General features: G+C 34.8%; 1 protein-coding gene across 1 annotated transcript in view; it reads right to left on the bottom strand.

Annotated features, from left to right (window-relative positions):
• Positions 1 to 13,483, bottom strand: part of LOC108693853 (E3 ubiquitin-protein ligase TRIM9) — a 113,713-nt gene extending 100,230 nt beyond the window's left edge. The window contains exons 1-2 of the mRNA XM_018203017.1: positions 12,637 to 13,483; positions 7,769 to 8,044 (exon numbers count right to left, since the gene is read on the bottom strand). Of these exons, the coding sequence (XP_018058506.1) occupies positions 7,769 to 8,044; positions 12,637 to 13,125 (765 nt within the window). The 5' untranslated portion in view covers positions 13,126 to 13,483. The remainder of the gene's footprint in view (positions 1 to 7,768; positions 8,045 to 12,636) is intronic.
• Positions 13,484 to 20,667: the final 7,184 nt, after the last annotated feature.

Consider the following 20,667-nt stretch of genomic DNA (forward strand, 5'->3'; position numbering starts at 1 on the left):
ATATCAGATGATTGTTATTATTATAACAGTAATAATCATAAAAATGGAGATCCTAATAATTATTTTACTATATATTATTGTCACAAATACATTTCTCTCAGTGTATTTTTCTATTTGATCGGTTTTGTATCAAACTACTCTGGTAATATGGAAATGAAATATATTTAATGGAGATATTTTCAATCACATTTTTCGCAACGCGGATTTCATAACTTCATTTCAATAAAATACGAGATTCATCCAAGTGAAAAGGATTGAAAATCAAATATAATTTCGCATCGTTGTAGCTCCGATATTGAATTCTGCAAGATAATTAAAATGTTCCCTTTATATGAATGCTGTCCACTTAACAAGGGAAATTTCAAAAGGTAAATGCGGCGTCGTACTGTTTCCTATGTTATGGAAATGATCACATCTCGGCTCACGCGACTTTCCCTTTCTGAAAAGATCTCTCTTCGAAAAAGCCCAGTTGCAGAATCTCTAAAGATCGTTTTGTTTAAATGGGCCTTTATCCGTTTCTCGCGCTTGCTCGATTGCTTATTCGCTCGCTCTGCTTGTTCACTCTCGTCTGGTGCTCGCTCTCATCTTCGCTCGCTTTCAACCTCCTTTACTCCCGCGCTACCTCGTCCAACTTTTCCGCCGCCTTAAGGGGCTATGGTACGTGGATACGCTCTTTGTGACATGCGAATCGAGGCGTGGCTGTTTAAGGCAGGCAGGCAGGCAGGCAGGCAGGCAGGCAAGCAAGCAAGCAAGCAAGCAAGCAAGCAAGCAGGCAGGTAGATAGGTAGACGCGACTCCGTCGACGCGACGTTTCCCCCATGGCCAGGAAATTGCGAACGTCGCGGCGCGCTTACCGTACCTTGATTTTTCGACAGCGATTTTCCCCTTTCTCGTCGGCTTCCGGCGTCTCTTTTACCTGCTTGCTCTCCCGCCACGTTGAAGAAAGAGCAGACAGATTTCAGTCGCTTCGAGGACGCTCCTAGACGGCGCCACGACAACGCAAGAAGACTGGATGAGGTCTCGCGCGTGCCTGACTTCTTCTCTCGCTCGACAGACTCGCTGCACATAACGGCGTGAAGGAAAAGAATTCGAAAATTTAAAGGCATGAAATGCATACCTCGAAGAAGAAAATGCCAATTCGACTCGTTCGGAAGTAAAAGGTCTCTCTAAGTTTAATTAAGGTTACAGCTTTGTAGAATTTAATATAATTTCTATACATTAGGAAGAAAGTGAGAAAATCATTTTTTATATAAATTTTTATATAAATTTTCTTATAAATTTTTAATCGTACTTTTAATAATACTATACAAAAGAATAGCGATTTCACAGAAGTAAATAAAAAAATCCCAATAATATATATAACCCTATACGAAAAACCAATATAATATTGTAGATGAAGGATATATATGAAATTGGAACAATATTCTATTAATATAAAAAAAATGATAGTTCTAATAGCATTTTTTCATAGTTTTTTTTATAATTCTACAGTTCCTTATAAAAATAAAAAAAAGTTCCGCATTTTTTATTTTTTTATTTTATTTTATGTTAAAAAATCAAAAATGGTTTACGAAATTGCTATTTAATTAATTTAGTCAAGTATTACTAAACCGAAGGTTAAAACATCTGCATTTATTAAAATTGTTTGACTTACAAATTTTTATGTATGGTAAGTTATAACACAAGTAAAAAAAAAAAAGGCAATTTCAGAAGTGTTACATTAAGTATTTCAAAGTGTGGAAAAGTGTTTCCCCATTGCTTAACGATTTCCGCAAACTATTTCCTCTTTCGCTCGTAATAATTCTTGCGAAACGCGCAATCTACCGTGGCAATTTTCAGACTTAAAGAGGCTGCGTGATGATGTCTGCAGAATGGCGGGATATACCCTTCGCAAACAATCGATTCCACGCGAGCAAACTTGACACAGAGGATCAGGGTCAACCCTTGTCTATTTGCCGCTAACAACTAAGTAATCGAATCTTGTAATACATTGCCGAGACTTAGACCATTAGGTACACAGTGGTATGCATATTTATGCATATTTACGCAAGCCCAATTCATGCAAAATTCATAAAGCTTGCAAATGTGATATTCGACTGGGAGCACACGCACGCACGGTTAGATTTCTCTCTGCATCCCCAGAGTTCTTAGAGTTTCTTAGAAGAATTGTAAAACAAACGGTCTTTATAAAAGATAGATTATCTCGATAAAAAAAAAATCATATAACTCAACTTGGTATACATTTTCTTAAAAGTAGACTCTATTCATTTTGTACTCTCTAAAAGTGAATCAGTGTATTATCACTGACTTCAGTGCTACACAATGCTACACTTATAACTGATGTAAATCAGTAAATATTCGCTGATATTATAGCTGATATTATAAGATATTATAAGTATAATTATAACACTGAAGTCAGTGATAATACACTGATTCACTTTTAGAGAGTAGAAGAAGAATTGACTTTATGTTTTTTTATAAGATAAATTCTAATCTACTTTTAACTTCCACATGTCTTCAGAACTTTTCTAATATTATTATTGACGCATCTGTGATGGTAAAAGCAAGAATTTGTAATATTCCCAAGAAATTCAATAAAGACGCCGTTCGCTGGTCTTAAATACTCAGAAAATTAATGGAAATAGAGAGCGACGTTCCAACGTCACGCGTCAGACGTCTATTAAAATTAAAACGTGGTCTTTTATCGATTAAGCGAATTTATAATCAATTTTAGCCGAGAACGCGACCGCGATCGAGTTATCGATTATTATTATTATTATTATTATTATTATTATTGTGATCTTTCGCGGCCCACTCAGCCATCATTCAGCCACGTTATCCTCTGTTTAAAACCAATCAAGACTATCGGCAGTTATTAGCGTGTCGATTAAGCGCCAACGTGCAACTTACTCGACACGATGATTTTATCGTTGCGATACGATACAGGCGATAAACGCTACGGTAATTTTCCGACGCGATGCCGGAATAAGGACGATCATTATCCGATTGATAAACAGTTTTTTTTTACCCAAATCGCGAAGAAACGTATTATTACGTGCTTCAATCAGTTATTACGATATCGCTAAATTATATAGATTAAAGTCTCGATCGCAGGCTAGAAGCTTGAATCGAGCGCAAAGTATAACTGCGGGGCGCCGGAAAATAACTCTCTTAACGCGCGCGTGCACCGAAAGAACGCCAGCTGATTAAGCGTAGATTATTTCCTATTATTTGCATCTCAAGTCCGACAAGTACTGCTTACGCACGTTCGCTCAGCGGATTGCATTATCGCGATTGCAGACACGAACACCCGTGCGGCACATGCACGCGGCATTCCCGTGATTAGCCGACGAGCAGGCAGACTAATTACCGAAATATCGGGTGCAACACGCGAGTATTACCTTGTACGTCAACATTAATGTGTAATAATGGCCAGGGTATCGTTGTGCAAACTCCGATACATGTGCGTGAAGCGTGTGGCAGGAGAAGGATGGCTCCGGGGACGCGAAGGGGGAGAGAGAGAGAGATAGAGAAATGGAGAAGACAAAGTGACGGATGATTACGTGTCAAAATGCGACATAACGTTTCGCGTCGGGGAACGGGATCGCAGGTGACACGATTGCGACCCGCACCCGTATAGTAGCCTATGATCGGCTTGCGACCTGGTATCTTCGCAGCCCCCGCTGATAAACGAGCCTGTTGCAAATTACTTTATCGCGACTGCACTTTCAACAGACTCCCTCCGCACCGCCCCGGTCTCGATAAACGCCCTCGGCGAGATGCATTATTCAGAAGACGCTATTCGACTCAATTGTGTACCGACTAACCGGTGAAAATGCTTAGCGACGTGATTGACAAATAATCGGATTACTTACAATTACGTAAATCACGATTGTAAGTGACTATTTTCTAGCTGCTTGAAATGGAGTTGTAACACAATTGCTTTTAAAGTCAGTGACACGAAGAAAAAGAAGTAAGAAAGTAAGACATAAACAGCAAGTGAATCGATAAATCATAGTAGAGAATATAAAAATTATGATACAAAAAAACGTAGACAATGAAGACCAAAACTTAATCAATCAGAATCCTTCATGGAAAGAAAAACTTTGATTGGTCAATTCTTTCATGATGTTTTATTTATTATGCGTTATGCAAAAATCTGTGCTCCGATCTTAAACGCCGCAGCATAGACTTTTGCGTAATATTATATATAACGCATAAGTGAATCAACCAATCAAAATTCTTCTTTTCCATGAAATGGGAAGAAAAGAAAGATTCTGATTGATTGATTGATTAATTCGCTCATACACTATGCGTTATGCAAAAGTCTATACTTTGGTATTAAGAAATAAGTACAGTGAAAGAAAAAATTAACTGAATATGACATAACATTTTTAATTGGTTGCAGCAATTTTTTAGTTGCGTTAGCCTATACTAACATATCGAAATCCTATACTAACATAGGTTAACGCAACCAAAAATTGGTTGCAGCTAATTAAAACTGTTATGCCACATTTTACCATCTAATTTGCTGCAGCAGCAAATCTTTTTTTTCAGTGCAGTAAATAAATTAATATTTTCTATTGTTTACATTATTGCCTCATGTTTTTTTGCATCATAACTATAAGCAATTGCAAATCCAAATTGATTTGCTTATTATTTAAGTCTTACTGTTTAAATTATTTTGTGTGTCATAGGTTTTAAAAGACTGTCTACAAGTAATATTATATTATACAGTAAAAAAATGATCAGTCAATTATTTTTCTCATATTTGACTGTAATTGGTTGATTACTAGTTTTATAGCTTATTGTATTTCTTCCATGTAGATGGTTAAAGTTATCACAGTATCACAGAAATCGCGAGACAATAATGTAAGCAAATTCAAAAATTATTGGTTTACTCACTACTTATGTCTTATACTGCTTAAATTTTTTGTGTGCTATGGACTTTATTCTCGTCTGCTGTCAATCAAAGATTGACACAATAGAGGGAGAATTGTCTTATTTCTATACCAATGTAAATCATCTTTAATTTTAACTCAACTTACTTTTTATCTTTTTCGAGTTCCTAAGAATTAGAAAACGATAAAGAGTAAATTAAACGGACCTAAATTAATTAATCTACATTGACAGAAACAGGCTTTCTTAAGATCAATCAGTTATCTTAGTTCTCATGATCAGTAGCTATAACATAATTTGATATCAACTTTTGCACAGTTTTCAAATATCAATATCTTATTATCTTAGTAAATAGAAATTTCTTATTACAAGCTTGATTTAAGGCTTTGTTAATAATTATTGAAATGTGATATTTAAATCCCGTAAACTGAATGCATACAAGATGAATGTGAAACCCCGAAGCGATTCTTCGTTCTCATTGAAAACCGACCTCGATCGACTCGCCAGAAGCAATTAGCGTACGCCATAGCCGGATGACGACGATTAGAGCATCGTAACACAGCGATTTTCTTGACAGCGTGCGAACTCTATCGATTTTAACACAGAGGTCGACCACACACACAGGTCGTCTCGAGATACAATGGATGGCGAGTGCAAACAAAAGCAAACGTCCACGCGCCTGTCCGACGGCAATCAATTACGGAATTGCTGGAGTCAGGCGGTTTTGACTGGGCTGTGCGGGCAATTTATCAGATTAATCATGGAGGAAGTGATTCCCGGCGGATGATGGAGACCAACATGGCGAGCGAGCGAGTTCCATATGTCAGGAAGTGACCAGGTGTCGGCATCCAGCCTGACCGGCCTGGAGAGGCGAAACGCAACGGTGGCAACGTGTGTAACACACGGAGAAGGGGGTAGTACAACGGGGACACGCGATATCGAAACCAGCTGTCGATCGCGAATGTATCCCGAATATCGTGTCGTTGCGCTGTACTGTCCCGTCCGTTGCATTCCCAGGGAGAATGCAGACGAGAGCGCGTTCAAAGGCGATATATCGTCGCGAGACCATCGCCCTTGCCAGTTGCCATCGCAATTTCGCTGTCGGTACGCAATTTGCGCGGGTGTTATCTCGCGGCGACGACAACAGAGAGACGATAACGCTCGGTGGCGCTTTGAAGTATGAAAAGTGCGATAGTACTGCGTTAATACGTCGTTGGGAGTCGTATTTGTACTGGCGTTATGAAATACGTTTCCGATAAAGTGGATGTATTCTTACTAACGATATCGCGAATAACAATGGCGAGGTAAAGGCAGATTAGAGATTATATACTCAGTGAGAGATTATATACCCATATTGAGAAAATAGTGTTTGTGATTATAATTGCTTGTAAAATAATTATGGTTAGAACAAGCTTCATGTTTACGATTATTATTGCTGTTAATAATGTTCGTAATAATAACCATATGATGTTGTCTCAAACATAAAAAAATTACAATAAACTATTGATAATTTTAAATATTAATATAGTGATATATCAAGATATAAATTGTAAATAAAATAAACATTTAATACATGCAACTCTAATCACTATGAGTATAACTAATTCCCTAAATTTACTTACTATTTATATGGCAATAATAACTAAAAAATATTAAGAAAAAACTAAAGATTTTCAAGCAGTGTGAGATTATTATTAATAGCAAAATTGATTATATTTACATAGTTAAAATAACTATAAATATAGTCTCAAGAATTACTATAATTATAATTAAATTATAATAATTGCAATTATTCCTTTCTCTCAGTGCAGTATAATATATACAATAATAATTCCATACGCAGAAGTTTGAAAATTTAATGACTTCAATTACGCGAGATAATGTCTAATCATCCGCGCAATTATATGAACATCTAATTATGATCAATTACCTGGTATATTTTACGCTCGTTTAGTTGCATTTGCACTCCAATTTTGATGTGAGCGAGAGAGAGAGAGAGAGAGAGAGAGGGGCAATGCGCGCAAACACGTATGATTGATTAGTAGAACGGCAATGTATTTTTCATCGTCGATTCCGCTAATGACTCACACATAGAAACGTGAGATCCCGCGGCATGCAAAATGCGATAGAACAATGGGAGCTCGACACAAAACTATGATTTCAAGCGCGTCGAAGTGCGTACACTATACGTATGAGTGAGTAGATTGAAACTCAATTATTGGTCGTGTTAACGGCTTGGCACCGCATCATCCATTATTTTCGGATTTTGCTCGTGCAGCTAGGCACATAAATTACGCACCGGAGTTCATCATCAAATATACATATATTATCGCGCCGCGTATTTCAGCGCAGCATCATTCTTCAGTATATATAAAATCTGTATTCCCCTACTATCCCTCGTGCGACCACCCGGACACGATATCCAGAGTTAACCGTTTGAGGTTTCGATTCCAGTACTGTCGCCTATTGCAAAGCACGATCGTTGATTGAGGATGTGACGATAATCCAAATTACCTGATCTTTGTATCCTAATATCTTTGTATCCTTTCTTGCGATTCTTTTTCTTACTTTTGTGTATATCTAATCTTCACATCAGAATTCTATCAACGTAGATTAACTGTAATTCTGATTATAAGAATTAGAAAAAAATGATGGGTAAGTTGAACTGAGATTAATCTACATTGGCGGAAAAGAGCGTAAGAAAAAAGTTCTTTGTACATTGAGAAAAAAATTTATGTACTAAATCTTAATACAATTTTGTTTCAATAATACTAAATAAATATTTATTTTATAATCACAAGTACCAATAAATTTTTCTCTCAGTACATATTTTAAATCGTCTTTTGATCGTTCAAGATCATTCACTTACCTTTTGCGCTTTGCAAGCAGCGGCCAACGGCAGAACATCATGAGGATGTGCGGCGTGACGATCACGAAGACACAGAGCGCATATCGCGATTTTGCAAAGGGCGCAATAGAGAGTCACTGCTTCGCCATTGTGATCATTGCAGATCGGCGTACCCTCGGGTCGAGATCCCTTACTTCCACTTGATTGCCAGCTGCCTCTTGGTGGTCCCAAATTGTGGGCTGCCAATGGGCCCCTCTTCGGATGGCAGGACTCTCTGCAGGCGTCGCAGTACAAAACCTGAAAGAAGAATCGCCAAATGTCGAATTTGCGAAATATTACAGAGAAATTAAAAATATGAGAGAGAAAACGCACGATATTCACTTACAAACACATCAATATTTAGAATACCTAATGGATGTCTAGAGAAAAAAATTGTCGCTATAAAAAATACCGATAAAGTTTCTGCAGCGTTCAAAATTTTTTCCCTCCGTTTTTTTTTTACTATATTTTTTTATTGAATAATAAATGCCTAGATATACATGTGTCGATAAAATCTTCTTATTTACGTCAAGCATCAAATATACTTTATGTTATCGAATTTATACTAAAATGAGTATAGACTGAACCTGCCAATAAACATTAATTTCATGAATATTTTTTTCTAGAAGCAATTTTTGCGATATTGTTCGGCGTCATCAAATATTTCTCATTCCGTTAGGTATTTCCTTCTCGAAAATAATATCATTTCGATAATCGATAGCCGAGGTATTGTCGTCACGCGGAAATGTTGCCGGTAACGAATGAAATTGCAGGCGCCATCGATTCTCTCTTTTTTTTTCCACATAGGTACCTAGAAGCGACTGGCGCGACGGACGCGAGTGTAAAATCACAGAAAAAATATCCGCCACTTGTCTCGGAACGCGGTATACCCGAGGGACCGCCACGAGAGGGCCGAAAATGAAATTTAATACTTTGGAGAAAAGCGAGCAAGAGAAGAGGCGAGACAAGGATGCGCGATTGGCGTACAACGTTGTCGCGCAACGAGATATTTCATGCGACGCGACACTTCGAAGCGCGGTAACTCGATCTTTTCAAACAGAACGCCGAACAATATAAAATCGCTCTCTTTGTCACAATGTGAATGCAACGTGGCGACGATTTGCGTGAATACATTGTGCAAACAAGTGTTGTGTGAGCCGGAACTGACAATTGTCGAGAAAATATAATTCTCTATGTTGCTTAAAATTAAGAAAAATTTGTTTAATTATATTATGATAAAATATAGTTTTTAGAGAGATAGATCAAAGTTATTATTTTTTTAAAAATGTAGTTTTCAAAATCGAAAGTATATATATATATATAATATAATTTTCAGGTTTTATAAAAGAAATTCTTAAAGAGATAAATTATGAGATATTTAAATGTAATTTAGATATATATTCATAGAAAGAATAGAATTTTGTTAAAATATCTAAAATTTATTAGATATAAATCTGAAAAATTTTATTTGGATCATAAAATTATGCAGGAGGCTTAAACTGATTGTTAGAATGTTAAAACTTTTTATAGCATTGCCATCAATACTTAAAAACGTTCTATACAATATTTTGATGATTCAACAAAATCATTTTCAAATCTGTATTTAAATTTCTATCTAATTAAATTTTTAGATACATTTTAGATACTTCAGTAAAACTGTTTTTTCCATTCGTTTGTTACATTCGTAATATCAAATTATACTCACAATTTGAGTTATTTTTAATCATTTCTATAAATCGTCACTCAATATGTCATTAGTTTAATTAAAACAATAGAGTTATATAATTTAACTCAAAATGTAATTTGACTAAAATTTAGTTTATTATTCACTAATAATAAGTCCATACGTTAATATAATGGAAGTTAATATAATGGAAGTTATTTATTTTGAAACTATACTAATAATCCCAGAAAGGGATTGATTTATACATGGAAGTTAAAAGTAACAAAATGTTATTTAATCCAATCTCTCAAGAGATTGGATTTACCATTATTCCTTTGATATCTAACAGTGCATTGAGAGCGCATTTATATTTTACATTCGCGCATTTATATTTTAAATCAGAGTAGTATATTCAAAACAACGTTGCATTTTATTGCATTATACCCGGGAGGAACTAAAAGCGAGATAGAAATACCCGTTCTCATAATCAATCGTGACGTTTGACACATCGGTTCGACTGTTGAAATTAACGGAGAACTGTTTAAAGTCTATTTAAAGTCACGAGAATTAAGTGAACAAAAGTGCGCCGCGCCTTTCGTACAAGATTTGTCCCTTGTATTTGAAATTTCGACCAGCGAAATTTCTGTTGTTCAGAAGACACACCTACGATACCCGATATTAATGTCGATAAAGATATATACGGCAGCTCTTGTAGCCAAGAGCGACTCTAGTGCGCTTATACCACGAAGAGAAAAGTTATGAAGTGGACTTCGAGGAAGAACGAGGGGGAGTTAACGAGCCTCTGGATGAGGAAAGCACACAAGAGAAATAAACACGACTGATGCCGCGGTCGTTAAGAATAGTAGCCTTGGGAAACTTTTGCTGTTGCGGATCTTACGACGCGGCAGAAGTTTTTCTAGAGAATGATCAAATCAGCGCCAGGCTAGAAATATCGAAAAACGAAAACGACAAGAGACGTATTAGACATTATCTTTTGACGAAAATAACATCGCATTCGGCAAAAACATGTTCTATATTGCGACGAGATAAAATACGCTAGATAAGCATAATAACCATCGCACATAATAAAAATACACAAAATACTTTTCGATTAATTTTTTTATCGTTCTAAATTTTTTTTTTATAGATTTTTAAGATTGCCAGTATAGCATTATTATCAAATCGACCGGATCATTAATTTAATTATGATACACTATTAAATTCATAATGTCAAATTATAATAACTTAAGTTATTTTCTCATCATTTCTATAAGTCGACATCACTTATACTCAATGTGTCGTTAATTCAACTAAAACAATAAAATTAAATAATTCAAAAATGTATTAAATTCGATTCAAGTTTAGTTTATTATTTACCAAATGCATACATGAACATTGCTAATTACTTTAAAACTAACCACAGAAATGGAATGATTTACATTTTAACACACGTATAAGTTAAACATAACAAAATGTTATTTAACTCAAGGGTCACTATTACTCCTGTGATATCTAACAATATATTATTTCAACTTCAGTTTATGATTACATTTCAAGTCCGACAATAAACGGCGCGTAGTTTATATAACTGAAAGAGCATGTATTTAGAATTTGCATATAAAAATATTATTAAGCCCTAAGGTCTAGCCCTGACTGTATATAATTTGCTCTTTCCTTACATAATTGATAATTTTATCTTTTATTAAGATTTTAATTAAAAATATCAATTTTCAAAATTTTAATAATACCCTATTCATTCTTGTGTATAGTTTTTAACAAAGCCGATGAATGTCTTAGACTTTTTCTTTTCTCGCTAAAGAGAGAAAAGCTTTCTATGGAGCCAAAAGCGGAAAAATGAAAATAATGAAAAACACGGTTATTACATTTTGTGATTTTCTGTTTGAACCGAAAGTACAGATACTTCTACTACACGTGTACATTCCTAGAACTACAAATAGATAAAACTCGAAACGTGAAGACGAGAAACAGAGAAAAGGATTGATTAGACTGAAGAAGGTGAAATTATCATAAATCAATGTCCTTTTCATAAATCAATCATATCAATTATGCATTTATATAGCAAACTATTATTTATTAGTTATTAGCACTTTTCTAATTTAATAATAAAAACTTGTAAAACTTCTACGAGCTGTTTAACTTTGAGGTGCTAACAGAATCCGCTACAAGAAGAATTCAGTTCTTTAACTACACAAAATATCTTCTTCCAAATTTCCTAAAAATTGAATAATAAAAATTGAATAATTATATAATAATCCATAATTACAACATGTTATTATATAGTTTCTTATCAATCAAAATAAAATAAAATAAATATGACAAAATTTTTGTTTTTGACATGATTTTAAATAAATCATAATACTTAATAAGTTAAATCAAAGTGTTTATATGAATAAATCAAATAAAGTAAAAAAACATCAAATCAACAGTATATCTTAATATCTAATAATATTTTTATAAGAACATTTAAAAATATGAAAAGTACTGAAAATTATATAATATTATTAAGCACAAGATCTAAATTGTTTAGCGCTTCTTTTCTTAATTTGTTTTAAATTTTAATTGTCTGATTACAAGATATGATATTTATTATGTTAAAAAAAAGTTAAAAAACTATTAAATAAAGTTATAAGTAAAAACTAAATCAATAAAAGATAATAATAGTTTGTATCAATAGTCAACTAATATAAAATACCTAACGAAACATTAAAAAATCAGAAAAAGAATAATAATGATGTTGCAACTAATAAGCAGCTTTAACAGAATTTGATTAGAACTTTATCCTACTATTCCTATAAAAAGTTCTCCATTCCGAGTAAACGTACATAAGTACGTTTATATACGGCGGCATTCACATACAAAGAATTCAATCAATATTAATGTGCCAATAATTCTCCAATTACTTCTCCGTCCTAACTCGAATAGCTAATAAAAAATACGTCGCTTTTATGCGCCTTATCATGGCTTTATTATTATAATACCTCTCACCCTCCTCCATTTAATCGTCAAATCCTTAATCTTTAATCCCTAGCTAATCAGACGCGTTTCAGGGAAAATCACGCATGCGGTACGACAACCTGCTGTTTCGCTTTACATGTGTGTTCCTCGCACCCTCGTTTATCAATCCCGACCATATGCCCGTTTCTACAATCAGAATTCAAGTGCTAACCTCGCACTGCTCGCACGCGACAGTCGCGTCGCGCGGTTCTCCCTCGCACATTTGGCACTGCAGCCGTGAGTTCCGCGATTCCTGGTACTTGTCGACGATGTGCTGCATCGCACGGTACTTGGGCAGATTATGGGCGCCGCCCTCGTCAAAATATACGGTCTTCTGACAGACCGGGCATGATAGGCAGAGAGTACCACCGGATGGCGGGAAGCCACCGTTCCCTGGAGTGCCGACGTAGCTGCCTGGCCGCGAGCTGGTGGACGTGCTGCTGCAAACCACTCCGGAGTCGGTCTCCGACAGGATCGACAACTTGTCGGCCTCCTGATCGGAGCCTGGTGCGTTGGACGAGTCGGCGGTGGACTCCGGCGGTGAGTCCGGCGGTGCCTGGAGATTTACCGCGCAGGCCAGGCATAGTGCGTGCCAGCAAGGCAACAGCACCGGCTCCACGAACAACTCCTTGCAGGAGGGACATCGCAGCTCGTCCTCCATCGCAGATGCACCGGCGATACGTCGTCTGCCGATCGTCCTGGTGTCCGTGAGCTGTTCCTCGTGGATTTTCTCGAGCCGCGGCAGCTCGCTCGATCGCTTCGTTCGGGTCTGCAGGATTCCTTCAGGATGCCGGACAACGTGGCGATGCAGTCGAAGGTCACCGTTGATCTCCTTTCACCGTCGCAATCGAACGCACTTTGCGTTATTTTAAAACGGAGCGATTTACGGAGGTATTCGAAATTCGCTGCACTTTCTCACGGATTCCGATTCGCTGGGAAAAATGACACTCGAAGGTTTCTTTGAAAAAAGGTCTATCGGAAAGCGATTCTCATAAACTGTTGACGCTTTCAAAAGGTCGCGTAAAAAAGGTTGTAAAAAATAATCGAACACAACAAAAGAGTTGAGTCCTACAGATGTTCTTCAAAAGGATTTTAGTGGAACATGAATCGGCGAGCCTTTGCTTTCAGTCGACGTGGAACGAATGAGAAAGACTTCCAAGCAGGTCAAAGAAAAAATTCAACTATCGATTATATTTAGATCTATCTCAGTTCAGAGATCGCACATGCTTCCTAATTTCATCGTTAAGTACCGCAAGTAGACTCGCAATCTGAATCCCACAATCGCGCGCGGAAACACGCGCGACGGATCCGTATCGATCGCGCCGACAGAAATCCCTCGATCCGCTCACCAATGTGCTCGTTGACGATGCATCGTGAAACAGAGTGCACTTTACGGTACAACGGGCGGATTGTAATCTCTTCCACGTTTCAACGAGAACGTGTCACCTGTCGACCGCGCGCATCGCGGACTTTTTGCATTTTCGGAAGAAGCGCCCGGGGTCCGTTTCGACGTGTTTTCTCTCACGGGTGACGGTGATCCCGACGTTGAAATCACCGAGACTCGATTGTTGATCTCGCTGGTAGATCGTTGGCTCGGGTACAGTATGCTATACTCCACGCACGTTGATATCTGACGATTTTACACACGTATATATATATATATATATATATATATATATACACACGCGACGCACGCGTCGTTTTGGCTCGGACTCGTGAGCACCGAGGACCACGCTTGGCAGAAACCAGCAACACGCAGCCTGCAAGCCGTCACCGAGTTGACTGACTCCCGGCACCGAGTCAAAGAACCGTCGCGCACCACGGCCACGCACACTCAGGAGCGTGATTGTAAAGGGGAACGAGAGGTGTCGAGAAGGATTCTTTACGAAGACGAGATTATCAAACTTGTATTAACTTGTTATTATACTTAGATATCAAAGGAGCAATGATAACCCAATTCTTTGAATTCAATGAATTTTATTATTTTTAACTTCTATATGTGTGCATTTTTAAGATTAATTTTGAAATAAATATTATCCATATTGACGTATGCATTTAGTAAATAATAGATTTATTAAGTGAATTTAATACATTTCCTTGAGTTAAATTAAATTGTTTCATTTCATTATTTTAGTCAAATTAATGATGATGATTGAATAGGAGTAATGGCGATCTATAGAAATAATTGAAAGTAACTCAAATTAAGTGTAATTTGACATTAGAAATTTAACTGTTTAGGATAAAGTGTTATTTGTTTATATATGATCCAAATGAATGGTCAGAGCTTCTGACGCAAGAGTGTATACTTCTTTTATTTCAATTTTTTAGGAACTTGTTTCAACTTTATCATCTTTTTCATATCAGTCCGTATCAAACCGTGATTTAACGAGATTGTAAAGCAAATGCAATATATTAAGAACTACTTGAAAAGATTAATCTACAGATTAATCTAAATTGCATTTAAGTAATACAAAAAAATTAGAGACAGTTAATCAAAAGTTATCTGGATCAAAAATTATTTCAATAAAAAATAATAGTTTTTAAATTTGTACTCTAATAGAAATAGATAAAAATGTATTAAAATAATATATAAAATAATAAAAATCTGAATTTTTTGTATAAATACTTTATGAATTCAAAAATATTTTATGTAAAAAGTTACATTGAGATGCAGATATTAATTGTTCAATAAATAAATAAAATATTTATTTGTTATAAACTAATTGTGAATTTCAATGAAACTTTGCATAAGTCATTTTTAATGCCTACTTAAAATATTTATTTAAAAAATTTAGATTTTTGTTATTATTTTTAAACTTTTTGTTTATAACAATAAAACTAACATCAAATAAAATCAATAATCTAAAAATGTGTTGCTCAATAAAAACAGAATGTTATGAACACAACACTTTCACATATAGTTTGTTTAAAGCGTATAAATATTATAATAATATGTGTATGTGTATTTTATGCCCTTATGACCTCCTTAAGAGACTCTCATTCATTTCATAGAAATTAAAATCGCAAACTTCGCGTAAAGAAAAAATGAAAACTAAACGTTAAAAGAAAGAAATTTTTTAACACTGTATATTTATTGAAAAAAAATGATTTTGTATTAATTATAGATTCAATTGGAAGTAGCCTTATTCAATAACAGTATTATGTTCAATTCTATCAATGTAAATTAACTTTAATCATTCTTACTTTTTATCTTTTTCTAATGTTTAAAAGATAAAAGTTAAACCGAGTTAAAGTTACTCTGCATTAATCGCAGTAAAATTTTGACGTTTGTGAAACAAATATATAAACACATGTTTTATTAAAACAAGAATATAATCCATAAACTTTGCGGTCAAAATTTTGTGGCATAAAGCACTAATCGTTCCAACAATATTACAATACATTGCATTCTAGCAATAACATTGACTGCATTCAGCAAAGAAAGCTTTGCAACTATTGTGAAATTCTTTAATATGATTGGGCTTGCTTTTATAGTTCTTCACTCTAAATGTATAAACCAATCATATTCGAGAATTTTACAACAATTGCAAAGCTGCTTTTTCTGTTGAACGCAGCCATTGCAAACATTGCAGCTATAAATTGCTACAAATGCTACTTCTGGTCTGTGGGAACATACTGCTGAATCAACAAGATTATTTCCAGTTTAATTAATACTGTTAATAATTTTTTTCTATGTGAGAAGAAATATATTCTACAGGTTTACTTTGTACTTTGTAAATGTATTCTTAAAATAGTGTCTGTAACTAATTAAAACGTTATCGATTATTAGCAGTCAGAGCATTTTTAACAGGAACAATTAGATTTATAGAATGTATGAAATATATATCGTATGTATGTGTATATAAATTTTTTCTGTATAGATATAATTGGAAGTATAAATAGTATAATTTTTTAGCAAGTGTCTTCAAATATCGAAAGTATTTTTATTTCGCTTTCAACCCCAATGGGAATCCATTTCTTTCTAACTAAGTCTTATTTTCGTACAAACTATGTTAGGTATATTGTGAAATTACTCGCCATATGGAACCGGTTTCACGCTCTGAGCGCATATTTCAGGGACGCGCCTACATGAGGCACTTAATCGAGGCCATTCGAGAATCGATGCACGCAGACTTCGTCTAAAACAAATGTATACATGCCCAAAAACATTTATTATACAATTACATCCATAGCTGAAATTAAAACGTATTAATTAAATTTGTAATCTGTTTTAGATACATATTTTCTTTCATGGGAGAAAGAAATGAGCGATTATACTTGTATAATTAATCTTTATGTATATCTTAAGTATCTTTGAACTATTTCAATATTTAATTACGAAAAGTTTAGATTGCGAATACTCAGTGTAAAGGAATTCGTCATTTTTTTCAGCCGGAAGAGAAAATGGTTATTTGAATAAAAGTTACGACATTCTCACTTCAACGAAGACGTTGTTGAAATCGTCTTAGCAAGAATGAAGTACTCGCGGTATATATCCGCGATAACTTCTTACAGGCCGCAAGTAACTTCGCGACAATACCTTCTCGCGAAACGTCGCGACAGAAGTATCTCGCTCTGAGATACGAGATAATAAAACGGAAAGACAGCCAGTTTCTCCGTCGCCAGCGAGATGCGTGAGAGAATTCCGGTTCTCTGGAGGGGAAAGGAACGGGACAATGGACAGAGGGTTGGAAAGGGCAGGGATCCTAGATACCGGCTCGATATAATACGCCGCAGCCAGGTGCAACACGATTCATATGCGGTACAGCCAGTTGCGTGCAATCATTCGCATTTACGCTGCTTTTCGACTGAAACTTCTCTTTGTAATGCCCGCTTTTACCAATATAGATTAACTTTAAACAGGGCTGGGTATATGTTTGAAATACTTCTATTTCAAATACAATATTTGCAATACAAGTATATTTTGTATTTCAGCGGAGCACATGAAAGTACTAAATACGTCGTATTTAAAATGGAACGATTAAAAGATTTTTGAATTTTTTTAATTCAAAAGTAAGATTGATTGTCAGTATTTGAAATACAAAATATTTTTATAAGCTTCCATTGGAAATACGAAATATAATTGTCTTACAAGTACTGTTTTTAAAATAAAAGTATTTCAAATACATGCCCAGTTTTGACTTTAAATGAAAATTAAATTCGGAGCACAATTTGCAGGATTAGATATGAATATATAAATTCACGCGGAATTATTTGAACACTAAAGATCCAGCTTGACCGTTTAGAATTTTTATTTCTGATTTGTTGTAAATTAACTTTAATCTCGAGTCAATTTACTCTTTATCTTTTTTTAATCCTTTTTTATCCTTTATCTTAGAACTAGAAAAAGATCAAATTAGTTGAACCAAGATTAAAGTTAAACTACATTGATAGAAATGAGCGTTATGCTCTGTTTTTCGTTGTCTGGTTAATTTTTGATAAACTTAATCGCATTTAACTTGATAATAATGTAAAAATTGTGTTTTTTTAAGTTATGATTAATCACTAAATAGTTTTATAATAGTAACTTTAAAAGTTATTTAGTACAAAATCATCAATTTCGTGCTTAACCATAGCTAAAAAAATACAATTTTTACTGTAATATAAAACATCCAATTACAAAGTAGATGTTTTAAACATTACATTATGCATTTATTAAATAAATTTATTTCAGATACGACTGTGTGCAATGCTAATAACTTCCGGACTTTCAACACAATCAATCTGAAATACTAACAATCCCTCTGAATTAAATTAAATTAGAAAAATCAATAAAGAACTTATTGCAAAAAAGTATTACAATTTTTACATTACACAGGTTAAGTCTAACCACAAATTCACCAGAAAATGAAAAATTGCCTTAATCAAACCAAACGGATTCGCTCTTCATTCGTGTACATGAATGACCCCAGGGAGACCCTGCGGGTGAACTTCCGTGAAACTCTACCGTAAGCTTCGCTCGCGTAATACACCCTTTCCCGGCCCCATCCCGCGAAACGGGAATAACGAAATGTACCGCTAATATCGCGAAACCACACCACAGATCACCACCACATCGAAATTGTTTACCGGGCACCGTGCCAGCGCTATTAAGCGATCGTTTATTTATATCTCCGCTCGACCACGCGCGGGCGTGCCTGTGCCTTGAAAATAATGCTCCTGATACTATGAGCGTACACGGATTATAGATGGCGAGAGATTAAGGGCGTTGCTTAGAAAGCGCACGAGTTGCATTTTAGAAAGATGAAATATTAATGCGAGCGATACAAATAATGGCTGGCTTTGTACATGGCTTGTGTTTTTCTCTTCACGAGTTCAAAGTCTACAGATTCATTTCTAGATAACTTGGTGTTATCGATTTTTCTTTGATGAAGCTAGTCGGCCATTAATAACTCTCGAGATACGGGCAATTGAAGCCGAAGGATTTTTTTTTGGCAAATCAAGCCGTTTGCGTAGCGAAATGTGTTGCAGACGCACGTGTCTTTAATCTTCTGGAGTTGACGTCAAAACACGGTTACTAATGCTGGTAGAAACCCATTTAATCTGTGTTGATTAAAAAGCACTAATTAATTTCAAAGAAATAAAATGATTTAATTTGTATAAAAAAGAATGAATAAGTTTATTATAATAATAATAATTCCTTTGCAGATGTAAAGAATATATACTATTAAATGGAAATGGACCGAAAAAAATTCAATAAGCGAAGAGAATCTTATTCGAATGAGGGAGATTCGAATCCCTGACTGAAATTATATTTTTCATAATAAATTCTTCAGTGTTTTAATATGCTCAACGTTAATAGATTGTTTATTTAATGAGTGATATTAATGAATGAATTTAATGAGTGATACATACTTCGGCTTCAATCTAGGACTGTGTTTCAAAATAAATAATCAATGCGTTAGTTTACTTGAATTGGAAATTGTAAAATTCACACGTATTATTATTATTAGGTATAAAGACTCAACTTGACTGAATATAGTCCTCTTCTTCTCTATTTGCGTTGAACATTTCTCGATTTATTTTCATTTAATATTGTAAAATTGCTGAATCACATAAAATTTTAAGTTTGATATATCTAGTATTGTACACTTTTTTCTATTTAGAAAAAAGATGTAGCTCATTTCAGTTCAGCTTATCTCAGAATTATTTTGTAAGTAGATTTTTTATTATTTTGGTAAGTAAATTTTTTTCATGAGAATGCTTTATCGAATTATAATATTTTAAATAAATTACGTAACGAATTTGAATATAAAATTATACTATGTTACAAAAATCTTTCCATACGATATTATACTGATAATTATTCATTAGATATAAGAAGAATGTTAATAAAACCAGCACAGGGTATGTGCCACTGACTTTATTAACATTCCTCATTTTTCCTACTGAATTGCTGAATAGCGTTTTAGTAAATTGCTAGAAATGCACCACACAAAACAGAGAATTTCTAGTAATTTACTAAAACGCAAGCACTTAGTAATTTATTAAAACGCAAATAAAAATTCACAAAAATATTATTAAACCCGCCCCTTAACCGAATATGATACTCTGTTTACTCATTTGTGACAAAAAATATAATTGAATGGATCCAATAAACGTCAATATAGACCGAATATAGACCGAATTCCAGAGGGTTATATACGAACTAGGCAGGCAATTGGAAAATTTTTGTTGTGCGTATTCCTTTCCAGTTAAACATAATGTTATCTCCCGCGGAGATATTACCCCGGTTTCTTCGTCAAATGATAAATCGGATTACGTCCATCGCGTAACTGCCAATTACTCTTCGGCCATTCGACCGTCCGACTTCTCGTACGCGTTCATACATTCTCGTACAACGAGGAACCGTGAAACGTGAACACGGTCATTTATCACTGCGAGAAACCTCAGCGAAACAATATCTACCATGTCGTCGTCTTTCGTTTCTTTCGATATCACGTATAACGACAACTCGTATGTTATGAGGTCAAGTCGAGCATATACGAGGTCCATACTTAATAAAAAGATATTGACATAGTAAGAAGTAATATCATTTCTTAATCGCGATCTTCGAGATATTGAAAATTATTCAGCTTTCCAGTCTTTTAACTACATAGAAACGTTTTATTCGAGAATTTAGTTTCAAGCGGTTTTCATAGAGATACAATATATCATTAAATTGCCCTATTATCGATATATATATATATATATATCGATATAT

Source organism: Atta colombica, unplaced genomic scaffold, assembly GCF_001594045.1.
Source record: "Atta colombica isolate Treedump-2 unplaced genomic scaffold, Acol1.0 scaffold110, whole genome shotgun sequence".
Taxonomy (NCBI): Eukaryota; Metazoa; Arthropoda; class Insecta; order Hymenoptera; family Formicidae; genus Atta; species Atta colombica.